This window comes from Camelus ferus, chromosome 34 (assembly GCF_009834535.1).
Source record: "Camelus ferus isolate YT-003-E chromosome 34, BCGSAC_Cfer_1.0, whole genome shotgun sequence".
In the NCBI taxonomy this organism is placed as follows: domain Eukaryota; kingdom Metazoa; phylum Chordata; class Mammalia; order Artiodactyla; family Camelidae; genus Camelus; species Camelus ferus.
The window spans coordinates 13,997,598-14,012,324 of record NC_045729.1 but is presented as its reverse complement, the minus strand read 5'-3'; the positions used below and the strand labels follow the sequence as shown (position 1 = coordinate 14,012,324).

At 35.3% G+C, this 14,727-nt stretch overlaps 1 protein-coding gene across 3 annotated transcripts in view; it reads right to left on the bottom strand.

The window, feature by feature from the left end:
• The window catches only part of LRP6 (LDL receptor related protein 6), a 125,615-nt gene that overhangs the window by 62,201 nt on the left and 48,687 nt on the right, over positions 1–14,727 (bottom strand). For all 3 annotated transcript variants that reach the window (XM_032473222.1, XM_032473220.1, XM_032473221.1), the window contains 2 exons: positions 12,654–12,851; positions 1,514–1,710 (listed from right to left, as the gene is read on the bottom strand). In XM_032473222.1, the coding sequence (XP_032329113.1) occupies positions 1,514–1,710; positions 12,654–12,851 (395 nt within the window). The remainder of the gene's footprint in view (positions 1–1,513; positions 1,711–12,653; positions 12,852–14,727) is intronic.

Below are 14,727 nucleotides of genomic sequence, written 5' to 3'. Positions count from 1 at the left end.
CCAAAATTAACGAACAATAATACTGGAAAACAATACAAAACAATGAAACTAAATGCTATCTTGCACATTAAGACTGTAAGTAAGTATAGTCAAATGGTAAATGATAAGCAAATCATTAAAGATTAAAGAACTGAAGAAAAGGTTCATGGAAGATACAGGACATTTACAGGAGTCTTGAAAGACAAGAAAAACAGAACATTCAAGTGTGGTAAAACTCTATGAATGAAAGCTTGGAGGCTGTATCCTGGGTGAGACAGATAATCAGGTGAACAGTGTAACTGAAGATTAAGGTTTCTGTTGACTGGTGAGAACTAAACTGAGCACAGAGAGGGGAGCATCTGTGGTGGAGACACTGGGAATCAAGAAAAGTCACACTCGGGAAAGATTTACATGGAAAACATAAGCATAATGGATTAAAAAAGGGAAAACTGAGAAGCAGAGATTAATTAGCAAATCTGAAGAAACTATGGAAAAGGATGGATTTAAATCATAGGAAAAAATCAATATAAAATGGAGACCAACAAAATATAAAAAATAAAAGAAAGCAGTATCACAGATAACTGCAAATTCTCAAACCAGTAGAACATAAGGATCAACATGTCATTAAAAGAAAAACAGAAACAGAGAAATTCCCTCCTGAAGGCTAACAACGAGAATAAAAAATTCAAACAAGTGACAAAACATTTTCTCTTTTACAAAAGAGTAACCCAAACATTTTAAAACATTTTTATGGACTCATGATCACCAGATTCCAACATGACACATTCAGTACTTGACTATCTCCCCCTAAGTGGAAGGAGTTAACACAAAGCAATGCATAATCCAAAACCCCATGCATTTTTGGCTACAGAACACAATCTAAAATACACTGAGACACATGCCAGACATCTATTTACACACAAGTGCCAAACACTTAACATTCTCATATTCTTTTAAACCTACTTCTAGTCCTCTCTTATTAGAAACTGCTGTTAACAGTCACAACCCAAGTCACCATAAAGCGGACACAGAAATAGAAGCAAACCTAAGGAAAAAAGGTGTGGAGGTGGAAGGGATGTGCACAGGAAGGTGTAAGCAGGTATTTTCTTTAAGCAACCTGAGGCAGTTAAATCCACCAGTTAGATTAACAGAGGTTTCCATTCAAGAAAAGTTCTTGTTTTTAAACACACACACATGAACAAAATCACTCATAAGTGAGAAATATGATTAAGAAACGCATTTGTGTAGAAGCTTAGCATATGAGCTATCTCAGTTTCTTATTTTGTTTCTCTCCTCTCCACCTCCATCATCCCAGACACAAACAAAGGGCTGAGGTGGTCTGTAGTGATAGATACCAAGCTACAAATTGTTTAGGCTGCTGTCTAACCTGAATTATATCTTGACGTTGTCCCTATTTTTTATTCTTTCCCACTACCTTGGATACAACCTCCCTCCTCCTGCCCCTCACTAAAGCCAGGCATCAGAGCGCTACAAAGCTATTCCAACTTGCAATTTAAAAATCAAGATCACTTACCATTTGGCTGCCTCTGTTGGCTGAAGACATGTATATCCATGGGAGAGAAGATGTTAGAATGGATTTCACGCAGACCCTCGCCAGTGTACTTGTTGCAAGCCAAAATGGAGTGTGTATTCCAATCAGTCCAGTACAATGTGTCCTCAAATAACGTCAAGGCAAAAGGATGTGGAAGGGAACCTTTAACCACTGCCTGCCTATTAACACAAAGAGAAAACTCAAACATTTCTAAACTTTCTTTTTTAATCAAAACTTCATCTCTCCCATTAAAATGGTTTTGTAGTCCACATTAACACACACAAATCCTGGGTAACTCATATCTTAAAGGTCAATTACACCTATGAAAAATAAGTCACATAGTATTCAAATTTATCTGAGTTCATGGTGCCCAAAATCCCCAACCAGGTGCTTGAGAATGGTTCCTAACTTGGCAGCAGGCCCCAGGTTCGCTACAAGCCAGCAAAGACAGTGAAGGCCCGAGTGTCAGCACTGCTGTCAGTTCCCACCTCTGGACTCACATCTTCCATCATCCTTCCACATAATTCATGTCATTAGAAAGAGAAAGGTTGGCAAAAAAGAAAATCCCAGGGTTTAGAGTTGCCACTGAAAAGTAGTTTTAAGTCAGCAGTAGTAGGTCTTTACTGTCCTGATGTGGAACAACAAAGAATCTAAGCCTGTTTTTTCCATCGCTTCTTACGGCTTTGATAAATGGAAGTAAGCACATACACGAGGCTAAAAAGTTCTGGTAGAACTCTCTGCAAACCCCAGGGACAGCTGCACCAAATGATCATCTCGGCTGGCTTTCTGCTATATGGTTACTTAATTGTCACAAGTCAGGCAGCAAAAAGGAAGCTCAATTACTAGCAGAATGTGTTCAAGAGACAAAGCAGACCCCAAAATTTTACAAGCAATTCTAACGATATGAAAGGAAAGGTAGAGAACCTGATTAGAACCTAAGGTACAGAACTTTGCAGAGTGTCATGTAGAGTTGTGGAATTAGCAAACATTCTTGAACAATAAGCAAACTGTTTCTGAGCCACAATCATAAATTGTGAACTAAAATAAATGCTTTGATGTTTTCTTAGTATCAAACATAATAATTTCATAAATAGCCCAGCTGGGAGGGAAAGAGGAAAATAGAAGCAACTAAAGAGAAATAAAGGGTATTACACTGGAAGGTAATCCAGTTCTTAGGTCCTTAAGGTTATCTGATATTCTCTAATATCTATGAGACTACCAGTAAATTAAATTAAATTCAAGAGCAGTAAGATCATTTTTATCTAAGCAGAATCAGCATTCTATTCCACATGGAATGGTCCTAGCCTAAGGTGTTTTAAAATTGAGCCAGACTTTTAAATAACTGAATACAAGATTAGCATGACTATTTTAACAAACTTTCTATTTTAAAACCTCGTACCTATGCCAGCCCACATCATCACAATTTTCTCCTCTCATTTTTCTTAATTCTGTCTTCCCTAGGTTACTTTTCCCTCTCATTTCCCAATAAGAACTGCCACAATGTCTGTTTCTGAAGTGGTTTCTTCTACTTTTTAAATGAACAGCTTCATTACGTTTACTAAAATGATTATATCATTTATTGGAGCGATATCATAGTTTAAGTTCAAAATTAAATAGGCTTGCAAACTTCACACTAAACTCTTCGAAAATTCATTCTGGTAAGACATAAAGAGAGTTCAGAAAAACTGCCAAAAGAGACAAGTAACGTCACTGAAAAATAAGTAATAGTAAAAACAAAATTACTTAGCATTTCATTAACTATCTAAAGAACAGCAAATTACATAATCAGATCTCTGAAAAACTTTGGGCATAAAAAAGTCTTCTAAGCCCTTTGTGTGTATTACATAAAAAGTTAAACTTCACTCTAATGAACTAAACACAGAATAAACAGACAGGAAAAACAAAATTTCTCCCTAAAGATATACTCATTTTACACACTTACTGAAAGCATTCATATACTGATAAGAAATCAGACAGCTGAGTTCAAATGTCTGCTGCACTTACACTGCTTACATCATTTCTGCAAGCTGTTTTCCTCATCTGTAAATGGAAGGGAATAATCTAACTTCACTGTTTACTGTAAAGATTAAACGATAATATATGCAAAAGCTTTTAGCATTATGCTTGGTACTTAATAAACACTCATAAATTAGTCCTCAATTTTAGGATGTATGTTTTCAATATTTTAGTATTTTTGACACAGGGATAATATTTTACAACTTAGGTGAACATTTCATGTGCTGATTTTTAAATCAATAAAAAGCTTTTAAAATCAATAGCTTATTAGAATCAAGTAAATACTAGACTCTGGCTTGTTTATATTCCCAGGATCTCATACAACACAATGTGTACAAATTAGGTGGATTTATCAGATACTCAGTGAATGCCTGATAAAATTAAACAGCTTCAGTAGAATATGTAATTAACAGAACTGAATAAAATGCAGAATTAAGAAGGCTATCACTCATTCTTGTCATATTCTTTGTGGTTTTTCTGACTTGTCCAGCCAGTGGTGACCTGTTCCTCAAAGTTTAGATAAGTGTACATAGTCTTCACCTTTCTTCCCTCTGGTTGGGATTTACCCCCCTGGAAACGTGAGTTTCTTCAAGGAGGAGGTGATCGTGGATACTGAGAACAAATGTCGCAGACAAGATCAAAGCCAAGCTCTTCAGTAGTATGCCACAACTAGACCAGGAGTTAAAAAATGGATCTTTACTATGCAGATCAAAGGAAACAAACTGAGACCCCTACTGATGGTTTGATTTAGTGCTGGCAACCTCCGAGCATCACCTCCTCCCCATGTCTGTTATTTTCTGAGAGCTCACCTTCGCCAAAACCCTCAAGTGCAGGAGGGCACTTGCTATCTCTTTCAGATTCCACGCCTGGCAAGTGCCTCTTTCAAATTCTGCACCAACCAGATTTATTCTTTATAAAACACCTGTGCACTTGTATTCGCTTTCTGTTTCCAGATCTCTTTCTAGAAAGTCGTCCTCTGTCCCTGTGTGGGGACTCCCCACCTGTGTGGGTAATAAATCTTTTTACTCAATCACACCAAAGCAGTACTGTCATAATTTTGACAGCTGAACCTAACCTTGAAAGAGTTTCTCTACATCACAATGAAGATTTTAAAAAGATGACAATAGTGGTAGTGATAAAGTGTTTGAAAAATCTCTTCAAGTCTTCCACATAAAAAAAGAACTAGATATATATACAATTGAAACATAATGCTGTACACCAGAAACTGACACATTTGTAACTGTGTCATTGAAATGGACATTACAAACTGACTATACTTCAATTCTAAAAAATTAAAAAAATTAAAATTAGAAAATTCAATTCTAAAAAATCTAAAAACCTAAAAGAACCAGACAGCAAAACCCAAAACCCATGGACAACATTTACAAGAAAGCTAGGTGAAAAGGTACCACCACAAAACTCAAGACACAAAAAGGTGTGGAAAACTACCAACAGCCATAAGATCTGACTGGCATCCAGCACTTTTGGAGGAGGAATCAGAAGGGAAAAATTCGGCATTTAGCAGATCCAGGAATGGGAGAACACACAAAACAGATTAACAATGAAAAGCATGGTAAAACCAACCTGAGAACAGCCGCTGACCTGGAGCAGCTCACAGAGTGACTGAATACAGTGAATCCATGGCCGGCACTGAAGGGGCTGGCGCTCTTTAACCTACTGCAAACTCTCCAACTGACCTAACAGAGCTCCCTTCCAGACAAAGGCCCATATTGACCATAAACTACTAGGAGCAGAACGAAAAGCGAGAATGACAGTACAAGAGAGATAATGGGAAACCACAGCACAGAACAAAGTGGGAGAAGGAAACAAGAGGCAGGAAATCTCAGAAAACAAGCAGCCAATTTTTTTAAACACACACCAACTCAAGAGTTCTGTGAAGTTACAAAAGTTATGATAAATTCTGCCTTCTTCAACAAGTTCCAGAAAAACAATTTTCTGTGAAAATAAAAAAATAAACTAAGATCAAATCCCATTTTAAAAGTTAGTATTAAAAACAAAAGAATAAAGAAGAATGACATCCCTAAAGACAATAAAAACAGGCTAGAAAAATACGGCCTTAGAACAGAGTGTATAACCTGTTGCAAAATAACCTAAAACACTAGAATACAAATTAAATTTAAAACCTCAAACTGAGATGACAGAAGTAATAAAATAATTAGAAGTATAAGAATAGATCACCTCAGAAATGAATTATAAACTAAAACTAACACAAGAGTGAATAAACACAACAAATAAGGAAACAAATAGCAGGTGAAAAGAAGGAATATTTTTTATTTTTTGTGATTTTTTTTTCTTTAGTTTTATTGAGAAATAATTGCCATATATCATAATACAACTTTAAGGCATATAGCATGGTTTGAGTTACCTACACTGTGAAATGATTCCCACATAACTTCAGCTAACAACCATCATCTCATGGAAATAATAAAAAGGAAAGAAAAGAAAAAAATTTTTCTCCCTGTAATGAGAACTCTTAGGATTAACTCTCCTACAACTTTCCTACGTATAATACAGCAGTGTTAACTACAGTCAACATACTGTATATTACATCCCTAAGGAGGAATTTTTGAAGATCAAAAAGAAATAGGAAAAGAGATTTTTTAAAAGTAAGAGATTTGAAGCACAAAGGACAGGGATGAGAACAGATCTAATTTGGAGCAAAGAAAGGACACTATACGGTAACTCAAACCCTCAGGAAGAATTAGAGAGTGCCAGAAACAGCAAGTATATAGGTTAACACAAAAGACTCTGTTTATAATGTTTTCTCATTTTCTCCTTTAATCTTTTAAAAACATCTAAGATTGTATAAAGCAATAATTATAACATTCCATTGGTTATAACAGAAACATAATATAAGTGACATTAAGAGCACAAAGGAGAGGAGCGGGACTGGAGATACGCTATAGTAAAATTTCTATAATTTACAGGAATTAACTTAGTATTACCATAATGTAGATTTTGACAAAAGAAATATTACAATCCCTAGAATAAGCACTAAAAAATTTTAATCCCAAAAATAGTTTAAAAAAATAGAAGGAATTTAAAATGACACACTAGAAAATATCTACTTAATATAAAAAAGGCAGAAAAGAACCAAAGGAACAAAAAAAGTCATATGTAAACCCAACCATAACATTAATAATATTAAACATGAATAGATTAAACACTCCAATCAAAAGGCAAAAGATTAACACCTTAAATATATACAGCTTTTCTTTGTAAAAAATGTGTCTGTGTGCGTTTATATACGGCAAAGGTTGTCAGACTGGGTATATGCTATCTACAAGAGACACACTTAATATCCAAAGATACAAATTCATTGACAGTGAAAGGTTACAGCAAATAGTAATCATAAGAGAGATGGGGTGGTTCTATCAGCCAAAATATATTTTAAGACAAAAAATATTACTAAAGATAAAGCAGCACATTTTATAATGACAAAGGGTCAAATCACCATGAAGATACAACAATTATACAAGTTATAAACAGAGCCTCAAACAAATGAAGCAAAACTTGACAGAACTGAAGAGAGAAACAGACAATTCAAAAGTAACAGTCTGAGAGCTCAATATCCTATTCTCATTAAAAGGTAGAACAATTAGAAAATCATCAAGGATATGAAAATCTGAACATTAGGACAAGTATCAATTTTAAAAGACTGTAATCATTCAAAGTGTATACTCTAAGGACACTGAAAATCAACAACAGAAAAATGCAGGAAATTCACAATTTATTGCTAAATTTTTCTAAATTCTCCCTCAATGTCTTCTAAGTAAGCAATGGGTCAAGGAAGTAATCACAAGAAATTTCTAAATATTATTTTGAGCTAAAAGAAAATGCAAATACAAATGGGAAAAAATTTATCAGATGCTACCAAAGTACTTAGGGTAAATTCTATAGATTTATCCCTAAATGCCTGCATTAGAAAAGAAGACAGACTTCAAATCAATAATCTAAGCTTCAACTTTAAGAAACCAGAAAAAGAAAACCAAACTAAAATATGAAGGTAAAATTCCAAGAAATATAAAACAGAAAAATAATATAGAAAAAAGTCAATAAACCCAATGTGGGTCCTATAAAAAGATCTACAAAACTGACAAGACTTTAGACTGATAAAAAGAGAAAAAAGACACAAACTGGGAAATTTGTAAATAAAATTATGAATAAAAGAGAGACATCACTACTGACCTTAGAAATTAAAAGCATTATAGGGAGATACCATGAACAATTTTAGGCCAAGAAAATGGACAACCTAGATGAAACGGAAACATTCCTAGAAAGAAACAAATTACCAAAACTCACTCAAGAAGAAATAAAAAATATAAAGATGCAGAACAATTAAGAAACTGACTTAATAATTTAAAATCTTTTGATAAAGAAATCCCCAGGCCCAGATGGCTTAACTGATGACTTCTACCAAATATTTGGAGGAGAAATATCAATCCATCATACACTCTTCCAGAAAACAGAGGAAGAGGGAAACCTTCCCAACTCATCCTGAGTCTAGTATTACACTCATAGCAAAGCCAGACAGCACAAGAAAAATAAACTACAGACCACTATCTCTCATGAATAAACACATAAAAATCCTCAACAGAATATTAGCAAACTGAATCTAGAAACATCTAGAAAAGGATTCTAAACCATGGCCAAGAAGGATTGATCCCAAGAATGCAAGATTCCTCTTTATTCCAACAGTATTTTATCAAAGTAAAAAAATTACCATTTACACATTTCACAATAGGGCAGTAAGGTTGAAAAAAATATTGTTCAACATTCAGATTATTTCCTCCATTTATATTTAATAGCATAATTGTTTGATCTTACTCTTTTCTTGTAACTGTCATTTTTAAAATTCTTTCTTACATTTATTGACTTTAAGAATAAGACAGTATCTACTGACACTCCCATACATAAGGTAAGAAGTTAATATGGCTTTACTCATCTAACATCCCACTACCATGTCTCATTTTTTTAATTGATAAAGCCTGGAATTTTAGATCATTATTAGTTTTCACTTTACCATTTTTATGAGATATCAAAATATCTCACAGTTATACTGTTTTAAAAACACATTAACAGCAATTACTAGATTCAACTCCATGTTAAACAGGTTTCATCCTTCACAAAAATTTATCAGATATCCTTCTGAGCTCTACCTTGTACTTCATCTCTATCAGCTGTCTGAAGTACAGCAAGTAATCTTTTCAAGAAAAGTAATGTAAATGGTATGTGCTGACTCTCTGAATATCTAATAATAATGTCTTCCTGTTGCAGTAACACATGAAAAGCTCCTGGATCAATTTCCATGTCTGTCATTTCTTCCACTGTTTTCATCCCTGCTTCTACAAGTTGTGGGAGCATTTAAGGTTATCTTCCATTTCACTTGATTTTTTTTTTTTTTTTTTGTCATCTGGTTGTCACTGCTTAAACTTTTAAATGTAACAGTCATGTTCTGTATTATCATTCTGTCTGTACCAGTATTAAATGTACTCTTTCATACTATTCACTCTATTGTTACACATGTTGTGTCTTCCTGAACTTTGATAACTTTTTTTCTCCTGCATTTTACAGGAATTTACAGGAAAACGTATGTTCTAATTCTGTAATATGGCTCATTCATTTGAACTGTAGTAACTTCTCATGTGCCCTGTTTTTTTTTTTTCTAACACAGGGCTTTTGGAGGGAGGGCTGTATTTTATTGGAAGTTGAGATTAATTCTGTTACAGCCTGCAAAATCCTGGTCTAAGCTTTCAGATCATCAAGGGAGGAGGCAAATAAATTTTTTATTTATCACAGCTTCATTTTAATTTGGAAATCAAATCACACTGGGGGGGGTAGAGGAGGGGGATCTGAAGTGAGCGATAATAGCAGCATATTCCTGTTTCTTCTGCATGTTTCTAGTAGCACCAAGAAGTCTGCTGACATCGTGACCCTGCTTATTCTCACCACCACTGTGCTCATTCACAGCCAGCTTAACTTCACCTCTGATCTTTGCCTAACACGATCAACCATGTCACGTATGGTTGCCATACGTGTGTATCCTTCCGTGTCTGGTAAGTTTCCCAGAGGTACTAACAGAATTCAGATGAGGCCTACCTTCCACCCTATCCAACCTCCCCCTCAATCACCCTCACCTTCAGCCATCATCCCTAGAGAGTTGTGGTTATTACTGCTTATTTGGGTAAGTCTCTTCAATTTGCTTCTTTGGGAAGCTCAGCTGATAACGAACCATGTTGATTTGCCTGGGTTTGAGGGGGGTTTCTGGAACCAGGCAAACAAGGATGCTGATCATACAACACTTCAGTCAGACTGGGACATCCTTTAATCGTGAACCCTGAAGAAACTCAAGGTTTCTGGTATGTGGTTGTTATCTTTGTCTAAGTCTCTAGCATTGATGTAAAATTCCCCTATGTTTATAGTCCATGGCTATAATAATCATTAATTTGATAATGGCTATAAATCTAAATCTCCCTCTGAAACTGCTCTGCTGAGCTGCAGGCTCGTATGTCCAAAGCTCCCCAGACTTTATCACCATAGTTTTTTGTAAGCAAATCAAACACAAATATATCCAAAGCTAAACTCAACCTTATTTTCTTCCTACATCAAAAAAAGAAAGAAAAAAAGGAAAGAGTCTATCCTCCTTACTTGAATCTTCTATCTCAATGAATGGCACTTCCATCTAACCAGCCATTCAAAGCAGAAACCCAGGAGGCAACACAGACTCGATTAGGGTGCCACAAGCAGTCTGTTAGGATTAGGGCATAGTATGCAAGGGAGGAAGTGGGGAGAACATTTGTCTAAAACGAAGTAAAGAAATCAGATCATGTAAGTTACAGTGAAGAGTTTATACTTCACTTGGAGAACCATGATGATTAACTGGAAGATGTAGGAAGTGAAATAATTAGTCTTCAAACCATCTTCTACACAACTACCAAAATGGTATTTCTAAAACACAAATGCATCCATGCCAATCTGCTACTCGAAAATCTCTAATGACTTAATACTTCCCAGGGTAAAATTCACATGCCTTATCTTAGAATACCATACCCTGTGTGATCTGGCTCCGACCCATCTCTTTACCCTTGCCTCCAACCATTCCTCACATCTCCTAGTGCTGCTGGACAGGAACACCAACAAACCAAACTGTTCATTAATAACCTTAATAATAACTGCAGTAACCTTACCTTGAAAACCTGATTCTAGTAACTAGGAATTAAAATTTTTCACAGAGAATGCCTTTATACATCATCTAGTTTTTAAAGTTTATTCTTTTTCTTCAGTGTCTATCAAGGCAGGTTAAAAGAGCATGTTTACATCCTTGATACCTATGTTAAAGTCAACCAACCATAGATATTCACACCAGTTTCTGAACCCTATTCTGTTTCACTGATATCTATTGATCCTCAGAGTTTGTACTTCATTGTTTTAACTACTCTAGCTTTATGGGAAGTCTTGAAATCAAATGAAAAGTCATCATACTTTTTTTAAGTTCTAGAAAATCAACTGGGCTATATTTTAATAGGTCCAAGGCATTCCCAAGTAAAATTTAGGTTCAATTTGTCATTTTATTCTTTTTTAAAAAAGCACACCGCCATCCTCATAAGAAAAATCTTTTGGAATTTCGTGGAGACTGCTGAATCTATAGATCAGTTATGGGAGAATTCCCATCATAACAATATACTGAATAATTTTTTTCCTTAAAAGATAAATAATGCAGTCTTTCCTTACTGCGACTGGAAGAGAAAGAACCGTGCATTTTGTATCCCACAAAGCACGCAGAAGGCTTAAAAGTAATGTACTTCCTGCAGGGAGAGTGTTTAGGAGGCATTATTAATGCATATTAGGAAATGCATGAGAGCCCTGCATTATCCAGGTCCAAAACCAAGCAACTGATATACTTAAAACTGTTTTCCACAACTTGTATGAAGACTGTTTGAAAAAGATATACAAACATAGAATAAGTAAGCGTATACTATAAATTCCTATTGTTTCTTTTCTGTTAAGAAAGAGGGGCAGCAATGAGTCTTTGAAGCTCATCACATAAATTGTACAGCTTGTGTGGATCTCTCAGATAAGAAAGAAGACCTAGAATCAACAATTATATAGCCTTTCCCAGAGATGAATGGTAGGACTCTTTTTTTATTTTTGTGCGAGTTTTCTCTGGAGAATTTAACAGGTCTAAGGCCGTGGATATTATTCCCAAGGGCTAAGTGGTGATCTGTTAGCTTATCCATTCCAAGATTAGATTGCACCCTTACAATGGATGGCTTCTCAGCAGATGCACTGCTGTTCACTTCAAAAGTGTGGAAGTTTAAGGGCAAATCCATTATCACTGGAAAATCAGCGAAAGCTCATGCTTTAGCTTTCAAGTGATCAAAAGGACCATTTTCAAAAAGAATAGCACACAATTATTATTCCATAATAAATAATACCGTTTGACACATTTTTACTGAACACCTAAGAAGTGCTAGGTACTGTGCTCTGCTACACGCTCTTATTAAAAGCATAAAATATTTACAATCTGGCCCTTCAGAGAAAAAGTTGGCCAACCCTGTCCTGGTCTACAGATTTATCAAATGAGCTTCCACAAACAGCACTGGGGTGGGTGGGGGTAGGCTGGGATGGGAGCAGGGCTCTATGGCTAATTCTGAATAGGATCACTCTTTGCTGTATTATGTGTCCAGCACGTTACAGGATGTTTAGCATCCCTGGCCCCCCAGGAACTAAAATGCTATTAGCATTCTTAGTCCCCGTGTTTACCCAAATTCTCCACACATTTCCAAACACTATGGGACAGAGCATAAGTACTATCCCTGGTTGAGACACACTGAAGAACTAAATCAGCTGAGACTAAAAAAGAAGAAAATATATTCCATAAATTTTAAATACTACCAAGATAGATGCGAAATACAGTTACCCTTTTTAAAAAGTAAACTAAAAGTCTACTCTTCTTCCCCTTTGACATGTAGCCAAAAATGTCCTAATTTCTTCTTAATAAAATTAGGCTTTATAATTTGATTACTAATCAAGATATCCTGGTATTGACCTAAAATTCAAAAATAAATTTATAAGGCAATCTTACCGATTTGTTCCATCCAGATTTGATCTGTGGATGAAATTAAGTTTTGCATCTGCCCAATAAAGCTTCCGCTCCTCATAATCCAAAGTCAGTCCATTTGGCCAGTAAATTTCAGTGTTTATTATAATGAGGCGACTTGAACCATCCATTCCAGCACGTTCTATCTTTGGTACTTCTCCCCAGTCTGTCCAGTACATTAACCTAAAAATCACATGAAAAATAAACCCATCACATAAGCAGGTTAACAGCCAAGTGTCTTATAATTATCACTAATGGATGAAGAAAGTTCTCTCAGGAACAGTAAAACTGAAACCCCTAGAAATTGTTATTGAAATTTTAATCATCTACTGTTTTGCCACCATGATGGTAATGACTGATTCAGACAAGCATCATCCAGGATGCAAAAACCATTTGATCAACGGTTTTTGAGAAAAAGAATACTTACCCTGTCTCAGTGTGTCTACCTACAAATTACTTACTAACAACAAAAGGGGAAAATGGTAACTTTAGAGAAAATAAACTTGGTGGACACCACCTTACCTACATCATCTAAGTTAACATCATCAATTAGGGAACACACTGGCATCATATATGTGATGTGCTGGCAAGAACATACCATCTTTTATGTAGACTCTCCTACATAGTATTCTTGCCCCCAAATGCATAACCTCAACAAAATTACTAGGAACCAGAAAGTAGCAAATTAAGGAACATTCTAGAAAACTGCCTTCGAAAATATCAATATCATGAAAGTTTGAGAAAAGCTGACAAACCAATCTAGTTTGGAGGAAAATAAAGAGGCACAGTAACTACATAGTGTATGATTCTGGACTGATCAGCTGGGGAAAATGATATAAATACATTATTGGGAAACACTGCAAAATTTGATGGAGTGTCAAATTATATAATAGAAATGTACTAATGTTAATTCCCTAATTATGATCACTGTACTGTGGTTAGGGTATACAGGATCTCATTGCGCTATTTTTGCTTCTATTCCACAAGTTTAAAATTTTTTCAAAATAAAAAAATGGATGTCTTAATAGTCTCATTCCAGAGGGAAAAATAAAATTCCCCTTGATTTAAAGGTAAAACTTTTAATGTGCTATATTTCAATTAAAAGCATATTTTTAAAAAGTTAATGGTGCTATGAACTAGACATGAGGTACTCAATAAATGTGTTCAAATACAACTGAAATTCAGGTATAAATTTTTATTTTAAAAAATTGGTGTAATTGTGCAACTGGAATAATCCCACTTATGCAAACTGCTATTTCATATAAACTACTTACTCAAAGAAATGATGGTAAGAGAATATCAGATGGGGAATAAACATACTTCCTAGATACAAGGCCCTGTGCTAATCAGTTTACAAACATTATCACTAAGTCTTAGAGCAACATTATGAAATATTATTTGTAAATCACCATACCTCAGATAAAAAAAAAAAACTCAGATTAAGTTAGCACACTGCTCAGTCACACAGCTAATAAATGCTGAACAGAAATTCAAACCGACATACCTCAGATTCCAAAGTCAGTATTTATGCCTTGATTTGATCAGAGCCTTGATTTGTAAGGAATAGAAAGCAAAGTTCTCCCTAAACAGAGCCTAAGGATTGGACATTGTCTACAATGAGGGGCAGAGGGATGATTAAATTCACGCAACATAAAAGGCGGCAAACCAGACAGCTTTGGGCAATGTTAGATTTTTTTTTTTTAACTGAGAGCAACAGAAAGACACTTGAACCCTTTTAAGGTTAAAAGTAAAATGACTGGCTATACGGGGATTTGTTTTTTGGCTGAGAAGGGGCAGGGGAGGAGGTGGGGGAGTGGGAGGGCAGGGAAGACTGGTTACAGTGATGAAAAAGACTGGAAGAAAGTTAAAAAGAATAAAGAGAGGTCGGAGCTCCCAAAATTCTCTGCCTTAAAACCAATGGAAAAAACAGGAAAAGGCTGTCAAAAATAACTAAAGGGTCTGAAAACTGATCAAAGCACACACAACAAAATGAGAGGCATTTATTCAAGAAAATCTACCAAGTCTCAGTAAGAGCTGTAGTGTTTCAGCTACAGGTTAT